The following is a 16,325-nucleotide window of genomic DNA, read 5'->3' as shown; positions in this document are numbered from 1 at the left end:
AGTCGCTTTTAACCGTCTCGATAGCTTTAGTTTTAAAGGCGGTTATAACTGCCTCCATAGATCATAATTTTTAAACTTCCCTACATACTTTTAGAGGCGGTTATATGAAGAGTAGTTTAGAAATTGTTAACTTTGGAGGCAGTTACAACCACCTCCAAAGTTAACATATAACCGCCTCCAAAGTTAACAATTTCTAAACTACTCTTCATACTTTTAGAGGTGGTTATAACTGCCTCAAATACTAATATTTTTAAACCTCACCTTGGTTTTAGAGGCTTTTATATCCGCCTCAAAAACTATATTTTTTTTCAATCCTCATTATAATTTTTAGAGGCGGTTATAATAGCCTCAAAAACTAAAACTTCTTACTTAGCAATTATAATCGCCTCTAAAACTTGCTCATTAGCTTTGAATATATCATATTCCTGTAATAATTATAAACAATATTTTGAACCATAAAGCTACAAGAACACAGCAGCAGGTTTATAAACCAATGGAAAAGAATATTCACAATACCTTGAATTCCACAAAATCCAAAAGTTAAATATGTAAATATATATATTACTAAATGGCTGGGAAAGGAACCACAAATAAGAACATAAAATCCATAATATGTATGTTAAATTAAAAAGATAACCTTCTAAGCAGGTAACAAGTATACATACTCTTTTGTTCTCATCCATATCAGCCTTGTTGCCCACAAGAATCTTGTTCACATTGTCTGAAGCATGTTGTTCAATGTTTCAAATCCAGTTCCTAATGTCTGTAAGTTGCAGGATGCAGCATGGAGATTGTCAAAATGAAAAGTGACACATTTTACCATCAAAGGCAAAGTGAGGAAATTACTATTAAAGGATGACTCATCAATCACATTGTAAATGAGCAAAATGCCATGGCACCTCAATAATATGTTGCAGATAGAATATAAAGTTAATGAAGAAGGTTGATCTGCAAACTCTATGTTCTAATGTCCTCTTAAGCAATTCCTCCCAAGTAGAAAAAGATCAACCAGACAGTTGTTCAATCTAATAATGTTTCAAAAACACCTACTAGTTGTTATTATTCAAAAACATTCCTGACCCGCTGTGTCCCAAATTTGCAGTTTGATCTGCTTGCCATCCAACTCAATCGTTTGGATCTTGAAGTCAATACTGCAAAACAAAAGAAAAACAAAAGAAAAGGGTCCACAGTGAGATTGACTAATTTTTTTTTAAAAATATTTAAACACTTATACAGTGGGATTAATTTTTTAATCCCATTCATTTGAGCAAGTTTTCTGAAACCGGTCGTCCTTGTTTGCCTCTATTAGTATACTGTGGTGTAGTGTTGTTAATCTTTTGAGTTCTCTTTGATTCTTTCCTATATGCCCACCACACCAAACATGTTTCTATAGCTTCCAGCCTATGAATCGCAAAAATCGGCAACTATTTCATGAAATATCAAAAGAACTGAAGAACCAAAGAAACCACCATTGCAATCAAACAGTTTGTATTTTATTCTATTCCCAAATAAAAAATCCAATACCTGATTTGTCCACCTTTTCTTAAAAACCCCACGACCAAAATAATAATAATAATAATAAAACAAAATTTAATAAAGACCCCAACCTTTCCACACATGTGGTTTCCATGACCCTCGTCATTGAAATGTAAAATTTAGTACTATTCCATGGAATACCTAAAGACCTAATGAACTAAAAAAGCTGCATTTTACAAGTACAGTAGTATTACATCTCACACGTGATGCATTCCACCACTGTTTCATGGAATACCTAAAGATTTAAAAAAATTTTACAATAAGGACTACATCATCAAAGACTCATAATTAGTTAAAAATTACAAGAAGAACAAAGAAATTATTCAAATAATAAGTAGCAGTTGATGAACAGGATAACGGGAGATCATCAATAGTGAAAGTCAGAGAACAAGATCACCGGAAGCGTCCTAGTGGCGAACTCCAGACCGATGGTGAATTTGGATTCCAAGCATAACTTGTTGCGAGTGAACCTCGATAGGATGTTGGATTTCCCAACTCCAGAATCACCAATTAGCATGATATTGAAGAAATAATCATACTCGTGGTCCGCCCTGTGACCAATGTTTCCAATCTCTATCACTGCTCTACCATCTGATTCAAGATGTAATTACAATCAACAAGAATCAAGGAAATTCAAAGCGAAAGTCATCGAATTCCAATCAAAATACCATAAATTCAAATCAATACGATCAAAATTATTGTGGAAAATAGGATTTGTTATCACCTAATGTCAGATCCTAGGGTTTCCGATTACCTGATTTTAGATCCAATCGAGAGCCCTCCACACCATCCTCCTTGCTTCCCAATCTGCCCCCTCGATCCCTTCTCCGTAGACTTCTTCTTCGTCCATCAACGTCTTCCCCGGCCTCTCCTCGCCTCTTCTGTCTCCTTCCCCTCTTCTCGCTTACCGTTCTGCAACTGCTCCCAACGCTGCGATCATCTTTTCGTCACCTCCCACGACTTTGGTGCTGCTTCCATGTCGTGATTCAGGCAAAAGGAATGATGTAATAAATCGAAAAGAAAAGAGGCGCCAAAGAGAAACACAAGGCAACTGAGATTTTATTATTATTATTATTATTATTATTATTATTATTATTTTAAACTTTAGAACCGGTTATTTTAAACTGGCTCTAAAACATGCAGTAATTCCCTATCTCTCTTTGTAGAGCCTGTTGTTTTAAAACCACCTCTTCATATCTGCTTTCAAATTTATAATTTGGTGTAGTAAAGCATTTTGGCCTTCGAACCGTAGTGCGAATCTCTAAAACAGACTCCTTATTCATTAGATAAAGAAGACCGGCAAGATTCTTGATCCGTTATCAAACCTATTCCAATTCCAATAATCCGATACTTAGTATATCAATATTGATTAGATTAGAAATCTGTTATTGAATTGCTCATTCAATGAGCATTCTCCATATTACGCCTTTAAGAGGATTTGAACCTTCACTCTCTTTAGCGCAAGATTTTGAGTCTCATGTGTCTTGTCTCTTTCCTTGTCCCCTAAATGAGGATGTCAAGGATTAGGTTTGTGGGCATGTCATAAGCCCACAAATTGGTTTTGTTTGATATCGGTCATGTGCTTTGGCGAATGTAGGCATTTAACATGCTAGCACCTCTTTCTTCTTTGTCTAATTAGGTCATTGGACCATACCTATGACACTAGCCGCGGTTGAGTTAAATTTTCAAGAATTTGTGGTGCTATTTATGAAGGTTTAAAGAAAAAAAAATTGTATAATCAATTGTGGTTAGCAAATTAAGATTAAGGTTTTAAAATGTAAAATCATGTTGGAAAAAAAATAAGTTTTTTGAGAAAAAACTTATACAAAAATTTGGTTTAATTTTTTATTTGTATTATTGTTTATAAATATAAAACTAAAATTTATTATTAAATATATTTATCTCAATAATTCACTTTTATATATAAAATTTTTTTGGGTTGTTTGGTGGTTGGTGGTTTGGTGAAACACCCCTTTAACCAAGGACCACAAGAGGCATTAAATATTGAGGGAGTTGGAGTAAGATTGTCAGCCAAGCAATAAACCAAGATAGGTGACATATATTAAGTTCTTGAAAGCTCTTTAGAACTTTTATTTTTTTAATTAATTCCTATGAATTTTCTTATAAACTTTCAGTGCTTGCTCAGGAGATTATTTCCTTTCATCCTTGTGATTATGGTTAGAATTTAATTTTTTGATTAATATAAAAAAAAATACCCTTAGGGCCTTTGGTTCACAGTAATAATATATTATCACGGTAATCAGATTACTATAGTAATGAGATCGGGAATGTTATATGCCCAGGAATGATGTGGTAATGTGAGATTACTATGCTTGGTTGAGAATTTACATTACTGATAATTTTTCATTGCCATGATTGATTAGTCATAGTAATCACTTCAGTAATATGTCAAATTTACCAAAATACCCCTACATATAAAATTTTAAAAAATATAATTTAAAGTATATAGATAAATAAATAGTTAAATTATAATATTAAAAATTAATTTTTTGCACAAATTTTTTAAAATACCTTTATATTTATCAAATTACACCTAAATGTCAACCATTGGATAGTCCAATGGTATGACACCAAAATATAAGAGGGAGGTCATGGGTTCAAATCCCTCCCATGATGGTACTGTTCATACACTGTTCATTCGGATTATTATACTATTCTCATACTGTGCATACACTGTACATGCGGGTTTTAGTACTGTTATGTTATATTCATATAAAAAAGGTGCTTGTCATCTATTATTCAAAAATTACCCCTAAATATAAAATTTTGAAAATTTTAATTTAAAGTATTTAGATAAATGAATAATTAAATTATAATATCAAAAATTATTTTTTCACAATTTTTTAAAATACCTTTGTATTTACTAAAATACTCCTACATATAAAAATTTCAAAAACTTAATTTAAAATATTTAGATAAATAAATAATTAAATTATAATATAAAAAATAATGAGGAAAAATAACGAGGAATTAGATTAAATGAGTGGGTGCATAATTAGAAAAAAAACATTACACATTACCAGCAATCTGGTAATCTGTATGGACACCTATTTCGGTGTTAATTAAATTAACATTTTATTTGATAATATTTAACTATGGGTAATCTCATATTGCCATCAATATTATCATTACTACAGTAATCAAAACAAAATAATCTGAACATATTACCGTTAGATTTTCGGTAATATTTTCACATTATCCGAACCAAGCGCTCCTTGTAGTTTGGCCAATTATCATTTTGGCACAGGCCGGTACCGAATCAAGACTGTCGTAGGCCACGTCTTGTCCGAGCCGATCCATCTTGCCTCAGCTCGGTCCCTACAGCCACATGATTGAGATGGGTTTCACTACAAGGGCAAGATAGTTATTTAAATTCATTTGTATTTAAAAAAAAAAAAATTGTTTAGAACCTTTTAGATAACTTCAAAGTTTTGAAGAACCGGATGGAACTGGAATAGCACGCACCTTGTTTTACCTAAAAAGTTGTTGACTAGTTTAATAGGGCACAGGTTTTCTCAAATCCTGGATTGAGGCCGGCGACATGATGCACGCCGAGGCGAGGCTGTTGGATTTGGTTGGCGCCATGGAAGATCTCAAGGCCATGAGAAATCGCGTTCTGAGGGAGATTGAATTGCAGGAGGAGAAAGGCAAACAACGCACTCAAAAAGTGCAAGCATGGCTTGACAAGGTATATATCATCATCATCATCATATAATTAGTTTCTAGTTTCTTGATTTACATGATTTCAAATAAATATGAAATACTCGCACCAAATCTTTTAATGGCATATGTCAATAGAGATGATCAAATTTAGGTTCTTATCATACGAAAGGCCCTCAGCGTCCCTGTGTTTACTCTGTAGTTTCTGTGCATTTATTACAACAAGTAATTCCTGATCTATATCTCCTTCTCTTACACTTTTAGTCTGATGTTTTATTTTCTATTTGTTGCCCATACCTGACTTATCACATGCTCTTGGTTGGTGGTTTTAGATCAGGGTCTTGAAAACTGTGTCTTCAGGGGGTTTGATTTATTTAATTTGTTTTTGAATTAAAAGCTTTTATCAAAAATTGGTTTTACTTAATATTTGTTGGAGTGAATATTTTAAGATTGAAACTAATTATAATTTTTTAATACTATTTAGTAATATTGTAAGAAACTATTCACTGAGCATTCAGTGTATTCCTGTGAATACAAAGAAGGATGAAGTCTACCACAACAAGAAAAAGTAAGGATGGCAAAGTAGTTTTAAAATACAATAGATGTGATTAGTGCTTTGATCAATTATATGATCATCAAACTACTGAAATTGTTACATTAATTTGATGCTTGAAATTTGTCAAAATTGGAAATCAAATTGTCGCTGCATAGAGTAAAATGGTATAAATATTGTGCCCGATTGGTATGGTGCAAGTGAAAATACAATATGAGTTCGCTTAGATGTCAATTCATTTTGATATACTTGCAATTTTTTTTTATCTGATATGATATAAGGAAAATACTACAATATTTAGTGTAATGATCTTTGGTTTAATTAGACTTAAGGTTACCTTTCTTTATCTGATTTTCTAGCATCAAACAACTTATAATTATTTTATCAAGATATTTTAAAGGTTTTTTTTCCATTATTATTATTATTATTAAATTTGAATTGATAACATGCAGGTTCTGGACATGGATCAATGTACAAATCAGTTGGTGATTGATTTTAGTAGATGTTTTGTCACCGGATGTTGCTCCCTAAATATTTATTCAAGATTAAATGGCAGCAGAAAAGCAACAAAATTTAAGAAAGAAATAGATGAATTGATGAAAGAAAAAAATCATCTAAGTGTTCTGGCGAAGAGGAGGCCTTCTAATCCGGTCATAGATATGCCAATCTCAACCACAAATATTGGCATAATGATTGGGTCCAATTTGCGTATTGTCCGTGATTGCCTTGCAGATAAAACATTTGGGATAATTGGGATTTATGGTATGGGTGGGATTGGCAAAACCACTCTCATGAAAGAAATCGAAAGGTCCATAGATGATTGGAATATGGGTTTCGATTATGTCATTTATGTTAGAGCTTCATATGAACATCATGTTGAAGATCTTCGTGACTGTATAGCTGAACAGTTGTCGTTGTGCGAGCCAAGCATGGAAACTATTTTCAAGTTTTTAAAATATAAAAACTTCTTATTGTTGCTAGATGATTTATGGGAGGAATTGGACATCACAGTTCTTGGAATTCCTGACCCGCGTGATAACAGTGTTATAACAACTCTATACAAGCACAAAGTAGTTTTTACCACCCGATCAAAGCAAGTATGTGATTGCATGAGAGCTGACAAAAAGATCAAATTGGAGTGCTTGGACAAAGACGAAGGGTGGCAACTTTTCAAGGAAAATTTAGCAATGAATTTGGAAGATGTCCCTTCTATAGAGGAAGTAGCAAGAGAAGTAGCCAATTTATGTGGTGGATTGCCGCTAGCTCTTATAATGGTTGGGCGGGCTATGTCAAATCAGACATGGTTAGCAAAGTGGAATCTCATGCTCGATCAGCTGCAGGGTAGGCATTTATCAAGTTTATGTGAATCAATGCTTTTATATTTGAGAAGCAGCTATGATAGTCTAGCCCATGAAACCCTTCAACAATGTTTCTTATGCTTTTGCTTGTGGCCTAAAAGAAAACTCATCTTAATTGAAGATCTAATCAAATGTTGGTTGGGATTTGGACTAATATACTACTTTGATTCCATATCAGAAGCTTACATGCATGGGTGCTATATCATTAAAGTCCTGGAGGAAGCAAGTTTAGTAATAACTCATGATAATAGAACAGTAGTTGAGGTGCATGAAGTAATACATGACATGGCTCAATGGATAGCCTCAAGAGCTGAGGGCGACCATATAGCATGGTTTGTTAAACAAAACATTATCTTTGAACAGTTGTCATCAGAGGAGATGGAGACATGGATTCAGCTGGAACGAGTGTCAATAATCAATTGTGATATGAATTCTTTGCCTGAGTTACAATGTCAGTGCCCGAGCCTCTTAAGTTTAAGCATTCAACATAATCAAAGGCTAGAAAATCTACCGAAGATCTTTCTTAGGCAAATGCCAAATCTCACATATTTGAATTTATCTTCTACTGGAATCGATGAGCTCCCAACCGAGATCACACATTTGTTTAATCTTGAGTTCCTTGACATATCACGCACAAGAATCAAATCACTTCCACACGAGCTTGGAAATTTGAAAAAACTGAAATGCCTTTTATGTGGATATCTGTTTCTAGGCAAATTACAAGCTGGGCTGTTGTCAAATTTGTGCAATCTACAGGTGCTTGACCTTTATCCATATGGGTGTGTAGAACCAAAGGAATTGGAGATACTGAGAGGCTTTAAAAGTATAGGAATGCGTGCATCTTCTAATGAGATCCTCCAACAACTCTCCGACTTACCAATCGTCAATATCAATATTCAAGAAATTGAAGGCTTGCAAACACTTCAATTTAGTAGTTTAACAAGTGAAGGTCATGGGTGGCCAAAAGAGTTTCAAATCAGATCATGCACTACCATTCAAAACCTGGTGATTACTCACGGAACTAAGATAAGTCTCAAGTTTCTCAAATTATTTGATCTTCCAAAATTGAGAAGTTTTGTCTGGAGGATTGAGCCGAAAGAAGTTTTGCCGGTGCTTCAACTTGTCCAAATTGAAGAATGCCACAGTTTGACAAGTCTTCATTGGGTCTTGCATCTCCCACTCCTCCGTGCTTTATTATTGAAAAATTGTGATGCTATGGAAGAATTGGTAAATGGAGAGGTGGGAGAAATTGAAGAGGATGATGCCATCACTACATTCCCCAAACTAAAGTATTTGACAATACTTGGTTTACCAAAGCTAGTGAAAATAAGTCATTGTACATTAGATTTTCCTCATCTTTCAAAAGTTCATTTGGAGGGCTGTCCAAGTTTGAAGAGGCTTCCATTCAAGCCGGGAATTGTCAACAACCGAGGCTTATTTATTAAATGTGAGAAAATATGGTGGGAGAAATTGGAGTGGGATGATGCCACTATCCCGTCACAATTTTGCTCAAATAGCTCAGAAGATGAAGAAATTGCTGATTTTTTTGGTATTTTTCAAATTCATATATTCTTTCATTTTAATTTCAATTTTCGGCTTTGTGTGTGTAGCTAATAAAAGTATTTTCCTTTCTTTTGTCTGCAGTTGGCGGTGTTCGTCCACTTGGTCATAGAGACTTTCTTGAAATATTTGGGTTTGATGAGGTAATGCTATAACTTTTTTTTTTTCCGTTGGGGGAGGTTTTTACTAATTTTACCCATATTTTATTTCTTTATACACACACATATATATATATATATATATATGAATGATATTCACACTAATATTTATCCCTCTAAAAGCATATTTGGTATAAATGATTTATTATAACTAATTTTCATATATATATACATAAATTTTGAGGTGACGTTATATAATTTTGAAATATACCTTTCAAAAAGTTTAATTTTTTTTTTGCATGTATAACCTTGTAAAATTGTAAATTATATATACACGTGTCTAAAAGAAATATTATTGAATATATTTAATAAAACCTCTTACTAATATTTACATTTTACATGTATATCTGTGGAAAACATTTTGCGTAAATAATTTAAATGTTTTTAATTTTTTTTCTTGGAAAATTAGAGTTGGATGAGCTTACTTGTAAAAAATTAAAAACATGTAAAAATCTTTTACATTGATAAAATTTTTGGCTTGTTTACACATGGTTTTGTTTTCTAATGGTAATATTCAACCCAAGGTGATGGAAAAATTGATAAACCATGTTCATTCCAAAAAAAAAAAACCCACAAAAAGGTCTGTTAGGTGGAAAAGATTAATCAATTTTCATAACAACAAACCTACAATTGTACAGGGTATATATAGATACACAGTTATATAAATATGGTAGCTATACAAATATAGATACAACTGTATACACAGCTGTATTCCCTAACACACACACCCCCCCACCCCACAAACTCATGGGGGATCAAACATCGAGAGTTTGGACAAGAGAAAATCATGTTGTGCCCGTGTCTGAGATTTAGTAAACAGATCCACAAGCTGACGCTCAGAAGGAACAAACTGGGAGCAAGAATGCCTTTGTTGTACTGATCACGCAAGAAGAAAGCATCAACACCAATATGCTTGGAGAGGGAATGTTTGACAGGATTCAAAGTGATCTGAATGGCACCGGTGTTGTCACAATGTAGAGGAGTAGGAGCATGCGAGACAACACCAAGATCATGCAAAAGCCAACGCAACCAAACAATCTCCTCAGCAGTAGTAGCCATAGCGCGAAGCTCGCTCATGCTAGATCGAGAACGCCAGTTGCTTCTTGGACTTCAAGCAATGAGAGAAGAGCCCAAGAACAAAAGCGGAAGCCGAATGTAAGCGACGATCGGGGACGGATCACTAGCCCAAGTAGCATCGAATAAGAACGAAGCTCCGGAGAACTATGCTCGAGAGAAAAGAAGGCCTCGAGACCGAGTCGCCCAAGATAGCCCGTAAGCCTCAAAAAGATGGGCATAGTGAATGCAGTAGGTGCACTAACAAACTGGCTCAAAACATGCACAACATAAGCAATGTCTGGACGAGTGAGGGTAAGATAGACCGGACTCCCCAACCCAAGTGACGATAGCGTGTCGGATCGGATAAAGGGAGTCCCCTCATCAAGACGCAATCGAAGATGTAGCTCCATAGGAGTCGTCACGGGACAAGAGTCAGAGAGAGCTGACCGTGCGAGGATATCAGATGTGTAACGCTGCTGGGACAACTAAAAACCAGTAGAAGTAGAAGTGACCTCAATGCCCAAAAAATAGCTCAATCGACCAAGATCAGTCATCTGAAAATGTTGCTGAAGGTGATGCTTGACAAAATCCACATGAGCAGGATCATCACCAGTGATGATCATATCATCCACATAAAGCAACAACAAAGTCCGACCATGAGAGGAAGAGTGCACAAATAAAGCGGGATCATGCGGACTAGGGTCGAAAACCGGCAGCAACCACGCTAGGGCTCGAAAGCGCTCAAAACCCGGGGCACGAGGAGCCCTGTTTGAGACCATAGAGAGCCTTCAAGGCTGACGGACCAAACCGAATCGGAAGAAAAACCCAGGGGGAGGAAGCATGTAAACCTCCTCCTGAAGATCCCCGTGAAGAAAAGCATTCTTCACATCAAACTGAAAAAGGGACCATCGTCGAATTGCAGCAACAGCAATGAGAGCTCGAATGGTAGTCATATGAGCTACGGAGCAAAAAGTCTCATCATAATCTCGTCCCCTCGCCCTCGCCGAAAACCACGAGCCACAGGGGGAGCCTTGCATCGCTCTACGTAACCGCCGTGAACGAGTCTTTACTTTATAGACCCACTTGCGAGTAATGGGAACAGCGCCAGGAGGAAGGGGAACCAAATCCCATGTAGAGGTGCGCTCGAGGGCCTCCAACTCAGCAGACATAGCAGCTTACCACTCGGGTATTTTGGACACTCTCGGTAGAAGATGGCTCGAGGGCCATGAAGGGAGAAATAGGTAGGTCAAGAGTCGAGAGGCAAGATTAAAGGCGATCGAGGGGATGACGATCACGAAGAGGATAGCGACGCTGCTGGGGATCATCCGCAGGGAACACATCGAGGAAGCTCGCTGCCGAGGGGATCGCTTAGGAAGAAGAGAGCGGGAATAGAAACACTGGACAGGAGGGTCAGCAGTCAACGGTGAAACAGATGGAGGAGAGGATGGATGAGATACAGATGGAGGTGGGGACAAAGAAGGTGGTGAGGACACAATGAGAAACTGAACATCGGTCGAGGTAGTAGAGGAATGAGAAGAAGAGGAAGGGGAAGGGACAAAGAAAGGACGATCCTCAACAAAAGAAACATCACGCGAGATACGGAGGCGACGTGTAACAGGATCATAACACCGATAGCCTTTGTGCTTAGGACTATAACCAAGGAAGACACAAGGAACAGACTGAGCAGAAAGTTTAGTCCGCTCTCGAGGCATAAGGAGGACATAACACAAACAACCAAACACACGAAGATGAGAATAACGGGGTGGGCTGGAAAAAAGACATTCCCCTGTACTACTACCTTGAAAAAAGGAAGAGGGTTGAAGATTGATGAGGTAAAGCAAGTAGAGAGACACTCTCACCCAAAAAGTGAGGGGAACATGGGAGGCAATGAGAAGAGTACGAGCGGTTTCAAGAATACGACGATGTTTCTTTTCAAGCAGTGCCATTCGAGCATGGGCACCCGTAACAAGAGGAAATCGAGGAAGAGTGCCGTGGGAGGCAAGAATCTCACGAAACTCATGAGAAAGATACTCCCCTCCTGAATCAGAACGGAAAGTACGAATGGTGGCCGAAAATTGGGTGCGCACCATATTAGAGAAATCAATATAAACCTTTAAAAACTCGGAACGAGAACGCATAAAATAAATCCAAGTGTAACGAGAGAAATCATCAACAAAAATAACATAATAACGATGTCCAACTTTGGAAACAAACGGGGCAGGACCCCAAACATCCGAATGAACTAATTCAAACGGAGACCCAGACCTAGACACACTTGAAGGATACGGGAGTTGTAGCTGTTTGCCAAGCTTACAACCCGAACAAGAATGAGAATTATCAACTGAAACACGACCTAAAACATCCTAATGAATAAGAGAAGACAGGCGAGAACCACTAGGATGGCCAAGCCGATGATGCCACTGATGGAAACGAACAGTAGAAAAACAATAAATAGAGGCCGCTGGTAACATAGAAGAGAACGGAAGACGAAGATGATCGAGCACATACACCCCACTATGGCGATGGCCGGCTCAATGAGGGTCCTCAGAAGACGATCCTCGCACACGACAACCAAACTCATCAAAAATAACAAGATAGCCAAGAGAAGCGAGTGGCTAGCGTAAATAAGGTTCATGGAGAGCGTGGGTACAAAAGGCAACATCAGGAATATGAAAATAAGTGGTGTGTAAGAGGCCACGACTAGGGACAGAGAGTGTCGTGCCATTAGCAATAATGACACGAAGATCGAAGAAAAAAAGGGTGAAGAGAGTGAAGGTGGGTAGCATCATAGGTCATATGAAAAAAAGCTCCAGAGTCAAGTAACCAAGAGGATGAAGAAATACCTGTAGGGGCGGAGGCGACTCGATGGGTGAGCTGGAGACGCTCGGAGGCATCCCGAGTGAGTATCGGGTCGAAGAAGGAGATATCCGACTCTGAAAGTCTTGAATAAGTTCGTTTGAAACCGCTCGACAGAGCAACGGACTACCCGAGTAGTCGAGGGTTGGGTGGGGGTCATCACTGTCTCTGTCATCTGAGCTCGCTGTAACTTGCGACACTCAGTACGAATATGGCCAAGAGCATGGCAGTAATGACACCGAACTGACCGTCGAGGAGATGCACTAGAAACCGGTCCCTGAGACTGAGATAGAGAACGGACAGGAGCGCTAAGACCAGGAGACGGCATCAAAGGAGCAATGGTCGGCACTGGGTTCTGCTGGGGAGCAACAAGAACAGAATGAGTAGTAGCAGGTGGTGGAACCACATCCAAGGACCGAAGACGAGTCTCCACAGCAAGCACATATGCCAGAGTATCACTAGCAGACGGAGGTGTAACCCGGTGCAGTAGCTGAGCTCGAACGGCCTCGAACTCAGGGCGAAGACGCATGAGAAACTCATAAATGCGAAGATAATCACGATCCTGAGTAATGGAAAGACACTGGGCACATGTCGGAGAAGGAGAGGGGGTCATCTCATCACACTGACGCCATAAATCACTGATCACGGCAAAGAAATCTGAGACAGAGGTCTCACGCTGATAGGTAGAGGTGAGAGTCTGTAGCAAAGAGTAACGCAACGCCTGACTGGAAGGAAGATATAGTGCGCGCAGATGATCCCAAATCGCATTCGCTGTAGAAAGATCACAAACAGCCAAACGAATAGAAAGCTCACAGGACTGACAGATGATAGCAATGGTACGAGCATCATCCTCAGTCCACTTGAGTAAGTCAACAGGCGTGGAAGAGGACGCGCTGGTAACTGTAGACGAAGGGGAGCTAGAAGAGGCGGCACTAGAAGAAACTGGAGGCGGACGGGTACCATCAATATGACCCCAAAGATTAAGTCCGCGAAGGAGCACAACGTAAAAGTGGGACGACCATGCTTTATAATTATTGCCATTGAGCATGACGTCCCGCCTATCGGAGATAAGAAACCCAGGCGAGGCCATGAGAAACACATGCTGGGTCAAGATCGTGCGGGCTAAGGAGCCGGGCGCGCGCGGCCGTTGGCTGATGCATGCTGGGACGTGTAGGGGCGCCATGGCAGGGCGGCGCGCCTACGGGGAGACGCTAGGGTGGGCTGGGCGCGCTGGGCGAGCACGCTAGGCGGCTAGGCGGCTGGGCGCGCTGGGCGAGGCACGCTGGGCGGCATGGCGCGCGCGGGAGCGAGGTCAGGGCGCGACGGGCCTGAGGGGCGGGCGGGCGTCGCTGGGGCGCGACTACCGAGGACGGCGGTGCGCGGATCGAGGCGGCGCACGCGAATCGAGGGCGTCGGCGTGGAAAAATTTAGGTTTAGAAAAACCTCTCTGATACCATGTTAGGTGGAAAAGATTAATCAATTTTCATAACAACAAACCTACAATTGTACAGGGTATAGATAGATACACAGTTATATAAATATGGTAGCTATATAAATATAGATACAACTGTATACACAGCTGTATTCCCTAACAAGGTCCACTTTACAATACGCAGCGCGGCCAAGGTGAAATTGTTTGTCCATCACATTTAGTTACTTCCCTTTTTTTTATTTTTACAAAAAAAAGTTATGATTAATTATCATAATTTTAAAATTATAAAAACCAATATGTTTTGAATATTAACTTACCTCAATTTCATAAGAGTGTGTATGAACCTATATTAGATTTAAGTTAAATGTGCATGATTGTTTTTAAAAGCGCAAACCTCACTAGTCTCCCTTCTAAACAATTTGTAGCCTTGCCTTACCTTAAGGTTTGAGGATGTTTGAGCACACCTTAGTAAAATGCATTTTTTTTTAATTCGGATTTTAAGGATTTGATTAATATGAGGATTTAGATGATTATCAAATTAAATCTCAACTCTAAAAAAAAAATAGGTTTTTTATTTTTTCAATTTTTAAGAACTAGACAAATATGAACTTGTGAATGATTATTATATTAACTCCACCCTAAAAAAGAAGTTTTTTTTTTCCAATTTTCAAGAACTTAATAGCGATTAAGATTTTTAAGTGGAATAGTATTTTTTTAGTACCGGCCGAGGAGTAATATTAGTATAATGACTTTTGTGCTATGTTAATAATAGGTAGAATACCCTATTTAGTCCCTCTAATATAGTCAATTTGTTTATTTGGTCCCTCTAATATAATTTGTCCATATGAAGTTCTTGTATTTTAATATTTGGGAAATACAAGTCCCTCCCTCTAATATAATTTGTCTCTAAGAGGTCCTTATGAAGGACTTGCATTTCCCAAATGTTAAAATAGAGGGACCTCATAAGGATAAATCATATTAGAGGAACCAAAGAAATAGATTTACTATATTAGTGGGACTAAATAGGGTATTCTACATTGATAATATATTATTTCAATTTATACATTTTTTTTTTCCAAAGTTTGAACTTTAAATTTTGATTTTTCTTATTTATAATTCTTTAGTATGAATTATGAAGTTTATGATTTTTTTTTTAATATTTTTAAATTGTTTTGCACCTTGCTTCAGAAGAGCACACCCTTGAACCTTGCACTTAGGTTAATCCCCTGATGCCTTGGTGTGTCTTACGTTTTTAATAACTATAAAATATATGAACTTAATATATAGGACTTGGGCAAGTCTTCAAAACAATGAACTTTAACTTTAATAATAATAATAATAATAATTTTATTATTATTATTATTATTGTTGTTGTTATGGAGCTAGGATTTGTTTTTTAATTTCCTTTAAGGCTGGCCAAACAAATTATTAAAAGTTAGGGTGGAACTAATAAAGAAACTAATAATAATAATTGAATCATATTATGGAGATAGGATTTGTTTTTTTCTTTTAAAACTGGCCAAACATATTATTAAAAGTTAGAGTGGAACTAATAAAAAAACTAATAGTGGTGGTGGTAGTATTGATAGTAATCTGTGATTACCAACCTTGGTAATCCCATTACCACCCAAATAGGTGGTTATGTTGGATTGCCAAGTGGGTGGTAATCTGAAATATTTTTTAGACAAATATGTCCTTTGTTTAAAAATAATAATTTTCATATCTTATTTGTTAGATAAAAAAAATAAATTTAAATAATATTTTTTTTGGAATATGTTTAGCTTCGAAAATTTAATTTTTTATCCAAAATTTTATTTTATTTTAAATTTAAATTTGCATAAAATGGTAGACACAAGGGTATTTTTGAAAATTTAGAACATTACCAAATTGATTACTATGTAATATGAGTTTTTAACCAAACATGGTTATCATAAATTGCCACAACATTTCTGAGCATATAATATTCTCAATCTTATTACCACGGTAATCTTGTTACATGGTAATATATCATTACCGCGAACTAAACGACCCCTAAAAGTTAAAGTGGAACTAATAAAAAAACCAATGAGAACTAAATAATAGTCATAGAGATTGAAAATATAGCTATTTTTTATAAATATTTTTTTAAAAATATT

The 16,325-nt window shown here is 37.2% G+C and overlaps 1 protein-coding gene across 1 annotated transcript; it reads left to right on the top strand.

Moving 5' to 3' along the window:
- The first annotated feature begins 4,977 nt into the window (after window positions 1-4,977).
- Window positions 4,978-8,890, top strand: LOC120274902 (probable disease resistance protein At1g61300). The gene is made up of 3 exons (XM_039281444.1): window positions 4,978-5,245; window positions 6,223-8,677; window positions 8,773-8,890. Exons 1-3 carry the CDS (start codon window positions 5,099-5,101, stop codon window positions 8,841-8,843), a joined length of 2,673 nt encoding a protein of 890 aa, XP_039137378.1. The 5' UTR covers window positions 4,978-5,098; the 3' UTR covers window positions 8,844-8,890.
- Window positions 8,891-16,325: the final 7,435 nt, after the last annotated feature.

Source organism: Dioscorea cayenensis, chromosome 13, assembly GCF_009730915.1.
Source record: "Dioscorea cayenensis subsp. rotundata cultivar TDr96_F1 chromosome 13, TDr96_F1_v2_PseudoChromosome.rev07_lg8_w22 25.fasta, whole genome shotgun sequence".
Lineage (NCBI taxonomy): Eukaryota > Viridiplantae > Streptophyta > Magnoliopsida > Dioscoreales > Dioscoreaceae > Dioscorea > Dioscorea cayenensis.
This window is presented reverse-complemented; position numbering and strand designations above follow the sequence as displayed.

Bases quoted from the DNA above. Each gene is read 5' to 3' on its own strand.
- LOC120274902 (XM_039281444.1), top strand. From the start codon at position 5,099: ATGATGCACGCCGAGGCGAGGCTGTTGGATTTGGTTGGCGCCATGGAA. The intron at 5,246-6,222 runs GTATATATCATC...GATAACATGCAG, and splicing joins TGCAAGCATGGCTTGACAAG to GTTCTGGACATGGATCAATG. The intron at 8,678-8,772 runs GTATTTTTCAAA...TTTTGTCTGCAG, and splicing joins AGAAATTGCTGATTTTTTTG to TTGGCGGTGTTCGTCCACTT.